At 44.6% G+C, this 14,306-nt stretch overlaps 1 protein-coding gene across 1 annotated transcript in view; it reads left to right on the forward strand.

The window, feature by feature from the left end:
* Positions 1-585: 585 nt before the first annotated feature.
* PLA2R1 (phospholipase A2 receptor 1) overlaps positions 586-14,306 on the forward strand; it is a 123,594-nt gene continuing 109,873 nt past the window's right edge. The window contains 1 exon segment of the mRNA XM_020903727.2: positions 586-1,046. Within this exon segment, the coding sequence (XP_020759386.2) occupies positions 959-1,046 (88 nt within the window). The 5' untranslated portion in view covers positions 586-958.

Raw genomic sequence — 14,306 nt, forward strand, 5'->3', positions numbered from 1 at the left:
TAAAAGACATAAACACACACACACACACACACACACACACACACACACACACACACACACTTCTGCTAGTTACTGGAAAGACTACATTCTAGTCACAGTTTCCCTAGTTTAGGGAGGAATTTTGCCAACTTAAAGTGTAACCTCTTAGAGCAAATCACTTTGCTTTTCTGGACCGGTTTTTTAAGTATAAAGTGGGACAACAAGGTAACAGCTGTGACACAGGATAACCCAGCTATTCTGCTGGGTTAGGAGGATCTGAGGAGATGGAAGGGGGAGGTAGTTTGTAAAGGGAAAAGGAGCTGAACAAGGGTAGAAGCTTCGGGGTTCTCTGGCGTGAGTAGGGCGGGGACCCTGGCGCACCCCCAGGTACCTCTGGGCTGCACATTCCAGGGGAGAGGGGGTCCAGAGCGTTCCCAGTGCGCCCGGGTCCTCGGAGCAGCTCGGTTTCCTCCAAGCTGCCTGCCGCCAAACCCGCAGTGTTTACCAGAACCCGGGTGGTTTGCAAACACAGATGTCACACTTCCTGTCCCAGAGATTTTCAACTCTCTCACCCCCAACTCCTATTCGGCCTCCCCCAGGAAGGAGAGAGAAGGCTGGAAGCAGGAGGAGCTAGCCCGGGGCAGCCTCCCTCCTCCCTCTCCACCCCAAAGGCAGGAATTTCTGGGACGGGCAGATGGTCCACCCCCTCTTCCTCCTGCTGCTCCAAGCCGCAAAGGGAGAACCTCCGCGACTTTTCCGTCTCCCAACCAGAGTGTCCCCCCACCGTGGCGACAGGGGTGACTGACGAAGTGGGTCTCGGGGACGCAGGGGTGGCGAGGCCCCGGGGGAAGGGTGGAGCGCGGAGGAGGCTGCGGTCCTGCCCTCCCCCACCCCACCCACCGCAGGGCTGGGCGCGGGGGCTGCGGCGCTGGCACCCGCGGGCGCTACACCCGGAGACCGGCAGGCCAAGTGGTTAGCGATGCCGCTGCTGTCGCTGTCCCTGCTCCTGCTGCTGCTGCAGGTACCGGCGGGCTCCGCCACCCCGGAGTGGCTCCGCGAGTGGCAAGGTGAGTGTTCCCCAGGGCCAGAGAGCCCAGCGGGCACGTCGGGGGCGGAGGTGATCCAGAGGAGGAAGGGGCGAAGCAGCCGGGATCAGACCGTGGTCCGCGTGGGGAGCGCGGGGAGGGGTTGGTACCTGGGCTCGAGGGCCGTTTGACTCAACTGTGGCCGGGGACGCGCCGAGCGTAGGAGGGTAGATATTTCAAAACGTAAACTTTTTGAGAGTGGTGTATTTGGGACGACCATCTCTGGGGGAAAATGATGGCAAAAAGATGTCCCATCTTGTTCTCCCCCAAAGCAAGCGCTCTTGGTGCACGCTGCCACCCGTGGAGTGTCTCCAAGCCGGGCTTTTCTCCGTTCTGCGCCGTCGGAAAATAAAACAATCTTCTCTATTAAAGCCTCTCCGGCCAGATGGAGAAGAGGAGACTCTGTGGCCCTAATGAATTTGTGAGCTGGAGCAAATTCGCTCTTTGCTCTTCAGTTTCTTAACACTTTAAAATATAGGGGCTGTGACATCCATAGGACTACTGATCACAAAATGTGACCTCCTGCAAAGCACACAACATGACAGTGAGTGGGGAGTTTTGGGGGGGTTACCGCCACAGTATACACCTGTACTCACAGCTCAGTTCATCAAATATTTATTGAGCACCTACTATACCTAAGATTCATAAAGAGACAGCTACAGAGATAGAAGGGCTTCCCAGGTGGCGCTCGTGGTAAAGAACCAGCCTGCCTATGCAGGAGACACAAGAGGCTGGTTTGAATCCCTGGGTCAGGAAAATCCCCTGGAGGAGGACATGACAACCCACTCCAGTATTCTTGCCTGGAGAATCCCATGGACAGAGGAGCCTGGCGGGGTAGAGTCCGTGGGGTGGCAAAGAGTTGGACACGACTGAAGCCACTGAGCACAGACACAAACAGAGACAGAAAGAGAATGCAAGCCTGCATTCATAATTAACTATATGGGCTGCCTCAGAGGCAAAGTAGCCAGCATCCAGATGCGCAAGCCTGGGTGTGAGGGGAGGAAGGTGGTAGGGGAAAAACTAAATAAACCAGGAGGAGCCTCCAGGCAGCCTCCATCCTCTCAGCCTTTGGGGAGAAGCTTGAACAGAAGGGGTAAAACAAGGCGTCACCAGTGTCTGTTTCCCTTCTCTGTATTTTCTGCGTCTGGACTGTATCCTCCCGCATTCCTAGGAGGCTTTCCCAGGGACTGATTGAGCAATTCTTATCCTAAAGCTGCCGAAGGTCAGAAACCTCTCACCTCTTCAGTGAAACGTTCAGTGAAAATGTTCCTGCAGATGGGCATGTGATCTGGTGGGTGACCCATCTCCACCAGCAGTGACTGTGCCGAGCTTACTCCTTTACATTTTAAAATGTGGATCTTGCCTGAGCACTAATGTCTAACTAGAACAGGGCAGCAGCCCAGAGAAGTTGGAACGTAACAACACAGAGAGAATGCTTTGGTGATCCCCTGAGCCAGGGTTAGCACAGATGGGCTAATCCCTTCTATATGTAGCAGATCCAAATCCCAGCTGAGATTGTTTCTAATCAGTGCCTTCTTTTTAACAGTCAAGGACACTATGAAGTTACAATTGTTCACTACCTCTTGTATACTCATAGTTGGCACAGAGAGTCTTCAAATATGAAAATGCTGCTACTGATTTCTAAAAGCACAGAGATTGTGTGCCACTTAATGCTCCAGTCGCCACCCAGGCTCCTCTTCTTGACTTTAAGCACTCATATCAGTGGAATTTCAAGTATAATCTATGGGTTTAAATCAAGTTTTTCCTGTTTGTCCAAAGATGGAGAAACAAAATCTTCATGTTGGAAGGGACCTGAGACATTCTCTACTCCAGCCATCTGTTTTTCAGACATAGAAGCTGAAATATAGCTGGTTTTTTTTTTTTTTTTTTTTTTAGTTGTTTGGGGGCTAAGGTTTACCACTGTGTTCACTGTAGTATACTGACTTACTTTTAGCCATGATTGACATCCCCAGAGCAACCAGGAGAAAATATGCTCCTGTGTTAGTTTCATATCCGCTAATAAGGAATATGTAATAATACAAAGTGGGGCTTCCCAGGTGTGTACTAGTGGTAAAGAAACCACCTGCCAGTGCAGGTTAGACCTAAGAGATGCAGGTTCAATTCCTAGGTCAGGAAGATCCCCCGGAGGAAGGCACAGCAACCCACTGCAGTACTCTTGCCTGGAGAATCCCACAGACAGAGAAGCCTGGCAGGCTGCAGTTCACAGGGTCACACAGAGTCGGACACAACTGAAGTGACTTAGCATGCACAATAATATAAGGCAGGTTATACATGTTCTATTTTTAATTGAAAATTTATTTGATATGTATTACTGATTGATTTCTTATTTATTGTAAGCATCCCAGCCTTGAGAGAGAGATGATGGATGGTATTGTGGTGACTTTTCAGTCATTTATCAATGCATGCGTGTATGCTCAGATGCTCAGTCATGTCCAGCTCTTTGCGACCCTATAGTATGTAGCCCCCCAGGCTCCTTTGTCCATGGGATTTCCCAGGCAGACTGAATGGGTTGTCATTTCCTACTCCAGGGGATCTTCTCAACCCAGGGATCAAACCCACATCTCCTGTGTCTCTTGCATTGGCAGGCGGATTTTTTACCACTGAGCCACCTAGGAAGCCCCATTTATCAATGAATTTGTATTAAAAAATTAGTAGATACAGTGTCATATAGTAGCTACATTAATGCACCCTGGAACCATACTGTTTTCCTGAAGGAAAAGTAGGCAGTTGCCCCATAGAAGCAAGAATATTTGGGAAAAACACAGAATGTGTGCAAAGGCAGAGTCACATATTGGGCAACAGAGTTCAGTGGGCTGAGAGTTCTGATCTGGGCTCTTTTGGATGGAGGAAAGGGAGCCACTGAAGGTCACAGGCAAATGGGGGCCTGGAGGTAAGGGTAGCAGGATCTCAAGGGGCCCCATGGACAGGCCCTCCTGTGCCCCCGGGCCTCCTGGAAACAGAGAACTGGTCACTGAGATGAAGCAACTTCTCTGTTTCTCAGGGACTGGTGGGTGGTCCCTGTTTCTATGGACCGGTTTCTTCTGCTTCTACTTGTAGGATCTTTCATAGATAGCTCCCACAGGATCCTCAGAAGATCCTCCTCTCTTAATTTCCTAAGAGAGGAATCTGGCCACACTGGTCATAGCAGACTGGCTGGTCCCTGTGCTCTGGCCCGTGAATCAGAGGGCTTCCCATGGCTAGTAGGCCAAGGTAGGGGTGGGAGGTACACACAGGGATGTAGTCTCATTGGGGGCTGTGGATGGAGTAGATCCCCAGAATAGAGTCGTGGCAGGACAAGACACTGGCATGTCTGTATTTGGAAGCATACGAAAGATGAGGAAATGAGTTTGTTTGCAGGCACTCTGCTCAAGGAAAAAAAAAAAAAAAACCCTGGTTGAATAAATTGGGTATTGCTGAGAAGGGTCTTGTGAGTTTGGAAAAGGGGAACCAGAACCAGATCACACTTCTAAGTTTAGGACTGCCATAGTCAGTTTGGGATTTGAAGAGAGGAATTCTCTCTTTAAATCCCAAGAAACCAACTAGAAGATTCAAACAATTGCCCATAAAGGGAGAGGCTGATGACCTGAGCTAAGTCAGTTTTAATAGGAATATTAAGGAGCAGAAAATGTAGATTCAAGAAATAGGAGTTAAAAAGGAAAAAAAAAAAAAGTAACAGACAGTGAAAGTAAGATGAGAGAAATGGCAGAATAGGAAGGGTAGTGATCATACAAGGAAATGATAAATTTTGGAGGTAGATCTGTTCTCAGTAGTGACCAGGTCCAAGATATGGTTGCAGGAGTGGTCACTAAAGTGAGAACAGGTGAAAGAAGGTTCTCAGGGCAGAGGAGATCAAGGAACTGAGCATCTGGAGCAGGGCAGACATATACTGATACACCTGCAACTTTTTATCATTACAAAGCCCCCTTACCTAGTATGCTGCGCTGCTGCTTTCCTCCTCTGTTTCATTCTATGTTGCTTTGTAGTGCTGGTCAGGACACACTAAATTTAGTTTGTCACTTTAATGGGCCACAACTTAAGTTAGAGGAAATGCCGGGCCAGAGTGTTAGGTCATCTGTATGGAAGGTAAAGGCCTTGAGGTGGGGAGGCTGGTGGAGTCACACAGTGCGTGTGAGGAAGAAGTTCCAGGTGATGCACCGTGATATCAGGAATGAAGAGAGGATGCCACACAGGAGAGGGTTTTGAAAGAGGGTGATAGGAACCACCACCTGGAGGCAGCAGTGGGGAGAAGTCAGGACCTTGAGATTTTCCCCTTAGCTTTCATTTCTAATACAAAGGTCAAAATGTCCCTCACGCTAATCAGGTAGGTTCTGTTAATACACACTCTCCTTTTACAGAAGAAGAAGGATTAAATAACTTGCACTTACAGGAACTTGTAGAGATTCGAACCAGTCCCTTAAGCACTAAATGCAAAAGACCCCTGGATAGTTTTGCAACCTGATAAAATAGCCATTCTGTATCCTGCTATTTGCTGGGAGATGCAACTTGATTTTGTGACTGGAAGACCAGGTGGCCAGCCTCTTGCTCTCTTCAACTCCCCCTTTTCTAACCTGTATGAACACATGTAGGAGTGAATATTTTCACAAAGCAGAAATGTGCAAAGCCATTGATTTTTTTTTTCTCTAGGCAATTTTTATAGCCCTGAGTAATGAGCCATTCTGCTAATATGGAGATCTGGAATTTAAGCAAAATTATGGTTTAGCTGCCCTGCCTGGTCATCAGCCACTCCAGCCCTCAGGCTCTGTCTCTTCCATCTCCATCTGTCATCTTTCAGAATCTCTTCCATTTTATACTTTTCTCATCCCATTTTCTCTGACTGGCTCCTTTCCTCACATGTCTTTGAGAGTCAGCAGAGACTTCCAGTTTTTTCTGGTCCTTTTTACTCTTTCTGATTAAGTTCCTAACCTCTTTCCTTATTGTTGGTTGTCGCAGTAACCAACACTACATAGCATGGATTTCAAGCCAATTACGAGGAAGACTGAGTCACACAGAGCTTGGTGGTGCCCTCGGCTTCCCTTCTTTAAGCTAACAATTTGCTTATTTATACCAGGGTTTCTGAAGAAAACAGTCCCTTTGTTCTGCCTCTTCTGAATCCATCCCTATGTGATGAATCTTCATATGATCCATCAAAGTAATGTTATCAGAAACATTTATAGACTCTTGTCTCCATTTTCTTTTAGAAATTATCCTTTAAATCCTTTTATGAGGTGTTCCAAAACAAAGCTAGGAACATAAATTATATTTTTTAATTGATCAGTGTGAAAAGAAATAGCTCATAAAAGAAACAAACACAAGAACACCTTATAAACTCTATAGTAAGCTGGTTAGGATAGAATATTTTATAAAGTCACTGAAGAAAGACTGGAGGAGTAACATTAGAATTTCTGTAAGTTGGGTTCTGTGATACAGAGCTAAACAAAACAGACAAGAGTTTTCACATGTGGCCACATGACTTTTTAATTTACAATACTTCCCAGATGACTACAGTCCCAAAGAAATAGGCTAATAACAGTTTTCATTATTTCTGGCTCTTCACATCTTGTCTTCAGAACTTTGCCTTTCAATTATGAAAAATATAAACAGAAAAAATCAAAGTAATTATTTAAGTATAAACATCGTTGTCTTATTTTGCTGCTCTTTTTCACTATCCATGTCCAAAGTTAGTATTCGTTTTTCTCTTATTATCATTTATAAAGGGGCCGTAGTGACTTACCAGAACCCTATGAAGACAGCATGATTATTAAGACCTTTGTGCAGATGGAGAAACCAAGGCAGATACTCTAAGTTCAAGAATTTCTACCCTAAAAGAAGTGCTCAGTGGTTTGCCAGGGTGTTTTTCCCACAGTGTTTAGCCTTGGTCAGTAAACACGGCATATAGGCATGTGACCAGAACAGTCTCATAGGACTCCATGCTCAGCAAGGCATTGTCCTTGCAGTTTAATTCTCTCTGGTTTGGGGTCTTGGAATTCTTAGTAACTTTTATTTCTGAAATTTGTTCTTTGAGCACAAGCCAGGAGTTTAAAATGAAAGTGTTAGTCACTCAGTCATGTCCGACTCTTTGTGACTCCATGGACTGTAGCCCACCAGGCTCCTCTGTCCATGGGATTCTCCAGGCAAGAATATTTGAGTGGGTTACCATTACCTTCTCCAGGGGATCTACCTGATCCAAGGTTTGAACCTGGGTCTCCCACATTGCAGACAGATTCTATACCGTCTGAGTCACCAAGCTGAGCCCCATTTCATGTCACCTCCTTGTTGTGGTCTGTGCTGGAGTTGGAAGAGCATTCCCAGACACAGAGTATTTCAGAAGGGAGGTTTACAAAGAGCATGAAGGAGAGAGAATGAGGGCGCTGCAAACGCAGCAGACCAGCGAGAGCCCCCAGGACCCTGTTAGAACAGTGGATCACCTCAAGGGAGAGCCAGTGCTTTTTGTGGATTAGTAGCCAATTTTTGTAGCCTCAAAGAAAATTCCTGCTAGAAGGGTGTCATTAGGTTATTGTTTAGGGCACTCTAGAGTGTTTAGGGCACGCACACGGCTGGTAAGGATCCTTAACTCACACAGCTGGTAAGGATCAGGGGGCTTTGAGCAACAATTACAATGGGGCTCGGCCAGTTCCCGCAGATGACCTTGGTGCTGGCCTCCATATCTGTGGCCTTAGTACAAAGCTTTGCACCTGTTGGGATAGGACTCCATACTCCTCACCAAACTGGAGTGGTTTTCAGCCTCCTCATCCATGCTTCTGTGCTCTACCTGCCATGGCAACCGGGTTGCACTGGGGCTGGGGAACTGGAGGCCCAGGGCCTGGGAGTGGCGGCCAGTGTTCTCCAGGGACAGGACAAGCCTGCTGTCCCCTCTGAGTGGCAGCACCACTGCATGTTCCATGGGGACTGAGTGGGGACCTATCGTCTTTCCACAGTCCAGGGACTGAGTACGTTCCCAGTGATTTCCACCTCAGAGGTTGCAGCCCCTCATGGGCCTACAGGAAGTAGAGACTGACTGAAGCTCCCTGTCCCCGTCAGGGCCCCACCTTTTCATTTTACTCTGGGGTCTGCAAATTAGGTAGCTGAGTAAGAAGCATGGGGACTGTTTTGGGGTGAATTGTGTCCCTCTCAAAATTATGTTTAAGTTCTAACCCCCAAATACCTCAGAATGAGACCTTGTTTGGAGACAAGGTCATTACAGATGTAATCAAGTTATAATGAGGTGCTTAGGGTGAGACCTAGTTTGACTGACATCTTCATAAGAAGAGGAGATTTGGACACAGAAATATGAATAAAGAGTAGATGATAGGAAGAGACACCGGGAGAAGACAGACACCTTCAAGTGAGGAAGGAGGCCTGAAACAGACCTTTCACTCACAGGCCTCCAAGGTGCCAACCAGCTGACACCTTGATTTTCGACACATAATCTCCAAATCTATGACACAACCTATTCCTGTTTAAGTCACTTAATCGGTGACACTTTGTGACAGTAGCCTTAGCAAAGAAATACAGGGACTAACATTGTGTCTACCATTCGAAGTTTGGATTTGGTTTTGTCTTCATTTCTATCTTTCCCTGAAGGAAATCTATATTTTTCTTCAGTGGGTAAATTCTCAAAGCAAAGCAGATAAAATGGAGAAAGTGAACATGTTAGTTGCTCAGTCATGTCTGACTCTTTTTGACCCCATGGACTGTAGCCCACTAGGCTCCTCTGTCCCTGGGATTCTCCAGGCTAGAATACTGGAGTGGGTAGCCATTGCCTTCCCCAGGGGATCTTCTGGACCCAGGGATCAAACCCAGGTCTCCCACATTGCAGGCAGATTGTTTACTGTCTGAGGCACCAGGGGAGCTCAGCGTAAACACTTTTGCTTTCAGTAGCGTCACATCATTCCCAGGGCTGTTCGGTTGTTGGCAGAGTTTTCTTTTTTCCTTTGTTTTGGTGACCCAGTCTTTGAATTGCGTCCTCCCAGTGTTTCAACACAAAGACATTGATGAGGGAAGTTTATGTCTTACTTGTCCTGTCTTAATGTCCTGTCTTACTGGTTCTTGCCATAACATGCTTTTTTTGTAACAAGGTTCCCTGGTGACTGAGATGGTATATTTTCAACACAGTCTATAAGATGATAACAGAGCTGCTGTGAATAATGATTTTTACATAAGCAATGTCTATTAGAGACTTCAGAGTTAAATAAAGACAGAAATAATGGAGGAATAGATGAAAAGCTAAAAAGAAATGTTTTCAACTCAGTTTAAAAATTTGCCTGTAAGACACACAGATACAGTGAAGAACTTTGAAGGAGAGAAGATTTTCTGTGAGGGTCAGCTACTGCTAAAGATGAGATGGATGGAAAGGGAGGGGGAAGGAGGGAATGAGAGTGGCCACGTGGCAGGGACAGTCTGGAAGGGTTAATGCACTTCACGTAGAGGTTGGTGAAAGGCAACTTGAGTCCTGACCAAAGTGGAGCACGGCAGAGCTGATGAAGCCAGGTTTCATTTTTCTCGCATGTGAGAAAGAGTATTGTATGCCTTGTGCAACTGAGTGACAATTTGGGGAAATTAGAAAGAAAGGGGAAAAGAACACATAAAAAGGTTTAGCAAGAGGGGTCCCACAGGCCTGTGGAGGTGATGATCATCCAGGTTCAGAAGCTTCAGGAGAATAAAGAAGGCTCAACATCAAGGACGATACTAGGGCAGGAAAAGAGAAGGAAGTTCTGAGACAGGACAAGGGGATATTTTAAAACGTGCTCAGCTTTTTAGTTCATTTTATTAGGTTGGCCCAAAAGTTTGTTCGGGTTTTTCTGTTACATGTTATGGAAAAATCCAAATGAACTTTTTGGCCAACCCAACAGAAACCAGTTGATGTTACGTGCTTTGTTAAGCGCTATCAGATTGTCAAGAGATAAACACCACATCTCAGATGATCTGGGATAAAATGCAAATATTCATAAAGAGAGGGCCAGGAAGGACAGACACATTTTCCCTTGATTTTGTCTTTCAAGTACAATGCACATGCTGCAAACATCAGAAATTCCTTGCCTACTGGTCTGGAAACACATATTAAGAATTCAGCTTCCCTGCATCATTCAGCCATGAACAAGACTTGATTCAGCCTCACACAGCATCCCTTCCTGCTGCAGACTCATCTGAGTAAGGGAAACGGTCACATCTGAATCTGACTCACTGGACAGAACAAACCTGAATTTGTGCAGCTGGGAAATGTCGACACATCTCAAGAGAGAAATTGCTCACCTTTAGATTAGTTTCAGGGCAGTGATCTCTCTGCCCTGCATACCTCACAGACCCTTTTCATGCTAAAATTGAGATAGTATCACAACAGCAAAGAACTGGACAGATTCAAGAGCTGATCCTGGGGCAGAAAGTGAATGAGCTGTGTGGGCAGATGGAGTAGAAAAGGGTTAAACCCAGGGGAATGGGGTAGGAAATTGAAAATGGATTGCAGTTGGCAAGCAGTGGCTTCCTAATAGCTTGTCTTAAACATAGCACTTGATGTGAACCGTGCATCTGAACTTTTCCTTCCACTTCCCTTGACGTGGCCAGCTTATACATCAATTGGCTTAGGTGCCACTGTCATGGTGTTATTTATTAAACACCAGAAAACCCTTTGCTTGCCTAAAATCCACCATAAAAAGAGGATTTTTTTTCAATGAATTGTTTAATTGTTTTAAGGTGTTCTTTTTTTTAATTGAAAGAACATACATCTCACCAAGGCTTACCATTTCAAATCATATTTATATAACACTTCATACCTCAGCCTGTTCTAAGAGGAGCTGCTTAAAGTAGAAGGGGACACTAAAAGGCAGGTGGAGGTGGGCAGAAGGGATGCTGAGCATGAAGTGGACTGGCCTCAAGAGGAACTTCCTGCAGGGACCCCCAGCTGGCACTTTTCCAACACTAATTACCGCGTGAGGCTTTAGACCCCAACCTCATGGTGTGGTAGGAATCGGCAGGCAACTGACAGCCTAACATGTATCTGAAGCCAGAAAACAAGTCATTGCAACTACCTTTTCCAGGCTTCTCCAGTTCTATCAATCACCATATCCTGTCATTTCTTCCCTCCTTGAATTCTCTCTCAAGAGACTAGAGTCTAATCAGTCCCTTTCTTTCTCATCACCACCAGTTGAACTGATAGCTCTGTCTCTCTTGTCGGATCAAAGCAGAAGTCTTCAGAATGTGCTCCATCCTGCACATGGGCTGTCTCACCCCAGCTAAGTGAGAATTCCAGGGCAGGAACTTGGACATTTGTCTCACACCTACACTCTCCTAAAACAATTCTGAGCACACGAAAAGTGCTCAATAAATGTTTTTATCAAATGATTCACAATCCACACCATAGCCTCAGTCATGGCTTCTCTTGTTCCAAAAGCTCCTTTTCATCTGAATAATATACAGATTTTTTAATAAAATTAAAAGTTCCTCATAAAACGGTCCCAAACCACCTCTTTCCAACTTCATATTCTACAACCACCAAACACTTTTATAGTAGTGAGGCTCTCATCACCCTTAGAGCTGATTATTTTCATCACCTCTGAGCTCTAGTAACTTTTGCTCTGTCCACAGTTTCCCTGGTGTGACCCTTCACCTCTCCATCTATACTTTCTCCACTACCTGAATTCTGTCTCTGTAATGAGGATAGGCACCCATGCTGGTCTAATTCACCAGTGTACCCCCAAATGCAACAAATATTACGTCCCTAATAAATGTTGAGTGAAAGTGCCTCTTGTGTGTGAGTGTGTGTGTTCTTGTGAGAGTGATTGATTTTTCTGATCTTCTAGACCAAACTGACACCTTCTAGATCCTGGTTTCCTCCTATTATGATTATACCTCTTATGTCAAAATATATTTTGTCATTAACTTGTAGTTCTTCCTGTACATTTCATGATGCACTCCCAAGAAGAACATCAGTTTCTTGAGTGCAAACACTGGTATATGTATCCTATCTGCAGGGCTCCTAACACATGCCATATCAGATCCTCCATTAATGTCTGTTTGAAATCTCAAGTCTCCCACTTCCAGTTGTTGTTGTTCAGCCACTCATTTGTGTCCGACTCTTTGCAACCCCATGGACCTGCATTATGCTAGGTTTCCCTGTCCTTCACCGTCTCCCAGAGCTTGCTCAATTCATGTCCACTGAGACAGTGATGCCATCCAACCATCTTGTCCTCTGTCGTCCCCTTCTCCAGCATCAGGGTCTTTTCTAACAAGTCAGCTCTTCCCATCAGTTGGCCAAAGTACTGGAGCTTCAGCTTCAACATCAGTCCTTCTAATGAATATTCAGTATTGATTTCCTTTAGGATTTACTGATTTGATCTCCTTGCTGTCCAAGGGACTCTCAAGAGTCTTCTCCAACACCACAACTCAAAAGCTTCAATTCTTCGGTGTTCAGCCTTTTTTATGGTCCAGCTCTCACATCCATACATGACTACTGGAAAAACCATAGCTTTGACAAGACGGACCTTTGTCGGCAAAGTAATGTCTTTGCTTTTTAGCATGCTGTCTAGGTTGGTCATAGCTTTTCTTCCAAAGAGTAAGCATCTTTCAATTTCATGGCTACAGTCACCATCTGCAGTGATTTTGGAGTCCAAGAAAATAAAGTCTGTCACTGTTTCCATTGTTTTCCCATCTATTTGCCATGAAGTGATGGGACTGGATGCCATCATCTTTGTTCTTTGAATGTTGAGTTTTAAGTCAGCTTTTTCACTCTCTTCTTTCACCTTCATCAAGAGGCTCTGTAGCTCCTCTTTGTTTTCTGCCATAAGGGTGGTGTCATCTGTTTAAGGCTGTATACTGTCACCGTGCTTATTTAACTTATATGCAGAGTACATCATGCAAAATGCTGGGCTGGATGAAGCACAAGCTAGAATCATGATTGCCAGAAGAAATACCAATAACCTCAGATATGCAGACGACATCACTTCAAGTTATTTGGCAACAATCTACAGCAGTTCATTTTTTCTTTCTAGGTTACAAATTAATGCATGTAAATAAATAGAGCTAGACCTACATGGTTCTCACTAAGTATATGAATATAGAACTTCTAAGAAAAAAAAATAACATTTGGAAAAAAAAAAGTATAAGGATGACTCAACTAAATGAGCTTTATGGTCTCATCCAGTGCTAAAGTTCATGGTTCTGGGTTTATGGGTAGTTAGTTTCTGCCATGTCTATGTCCCTTCCAGTGCTGTTCTGCTGTCTCCACCCCGGAAAATGAGCCAGTTCATGTATACACACACATACTCTCCATCTATAAAGGTCTGATGCACTGAGAGGACATGTCCACCTCACTCATGTCATTACTTGAAGATCTAGTCAAGTGTTTTAAATTCTAGTCCTTTTCTTTTTCTTATTTTTCCATCATTTGTTTTTAAAGGTTTACTTTACGATGTTTTCTTTGGAACTGATGAAACTCCCTTTTTTCCATTAACTGGGAGAATTTGCATGATTCCAGAACAAATAGATATAGTTTTGAAAAGCAAATATCCAAGCAAATAATTCTTCTGTGTATCTCTGGTACCCTACACAGTGCCTTCCACATAGTCAACACCCAGGGAATGCTTGTTCGATGAATGAATGAAGAAATGAATGAATAAAGAAATTCTTCTTCCATTCACATGTCATCCTGTGGGACCAAAGGGTGGATCTAAAATGATCTCCTTTTCAGAGGAATTCAGAAGTAGAAAGTAGAAACACTAGTTTCAATGGATTTTTTTTTAAGGATGAAAATTAGTTTATAAGTTACTTCTAGTAAATCAATCCTTTTTCTCTTCCTAAACTTATAATTATGAAGGGATGTACAATAACATTTTACTGCAAAGAGATTTAGTAATTCTGGCAGTACTCCATTAATCACTTAATCAGTGTTCAAGCAGAACTGATGTCCTTGACATCTATAATCAATCTTGATTCCTCCCACATTTGATCTTCATCCTTTTTGAAATCTGTCTACAGACACTAAGGACTGTGGCTTATTTTCACATCATGTTTTTGTTAGAGATGACTCATATGCACATATGATAATAATCAGGATATTGCTACCTATATTGGGTCTCCTAGTAGTCTATTTGAAAACAGTTGCTTCTCTTCAGTGAATTTATGGAGATTAATGGTGCTAGCACCAGATTCTATTATAGCTTAATGGGAAAATGGGAAAATGGGATTGGGCCATTTTTTAGCTTAGTGTGACATACTATTCTTTTGGAGATG

This window comes from Odocoileus virginianus, chromosome 13 (genome assembly GCF_023699985.2).
Source record: "Odocoileus virginianus isolate 20LAN1187 ecotype Illinois chromosome 13, Ovbor_1.2, whole genome shotgun sequence".
NCBI classification, from domain to species: Eukaryota; Metazoa; Chordata; class Mammalia; order Artiodactyla; family Cervidae; genus Odocoileus; species Odocoileus virginianus.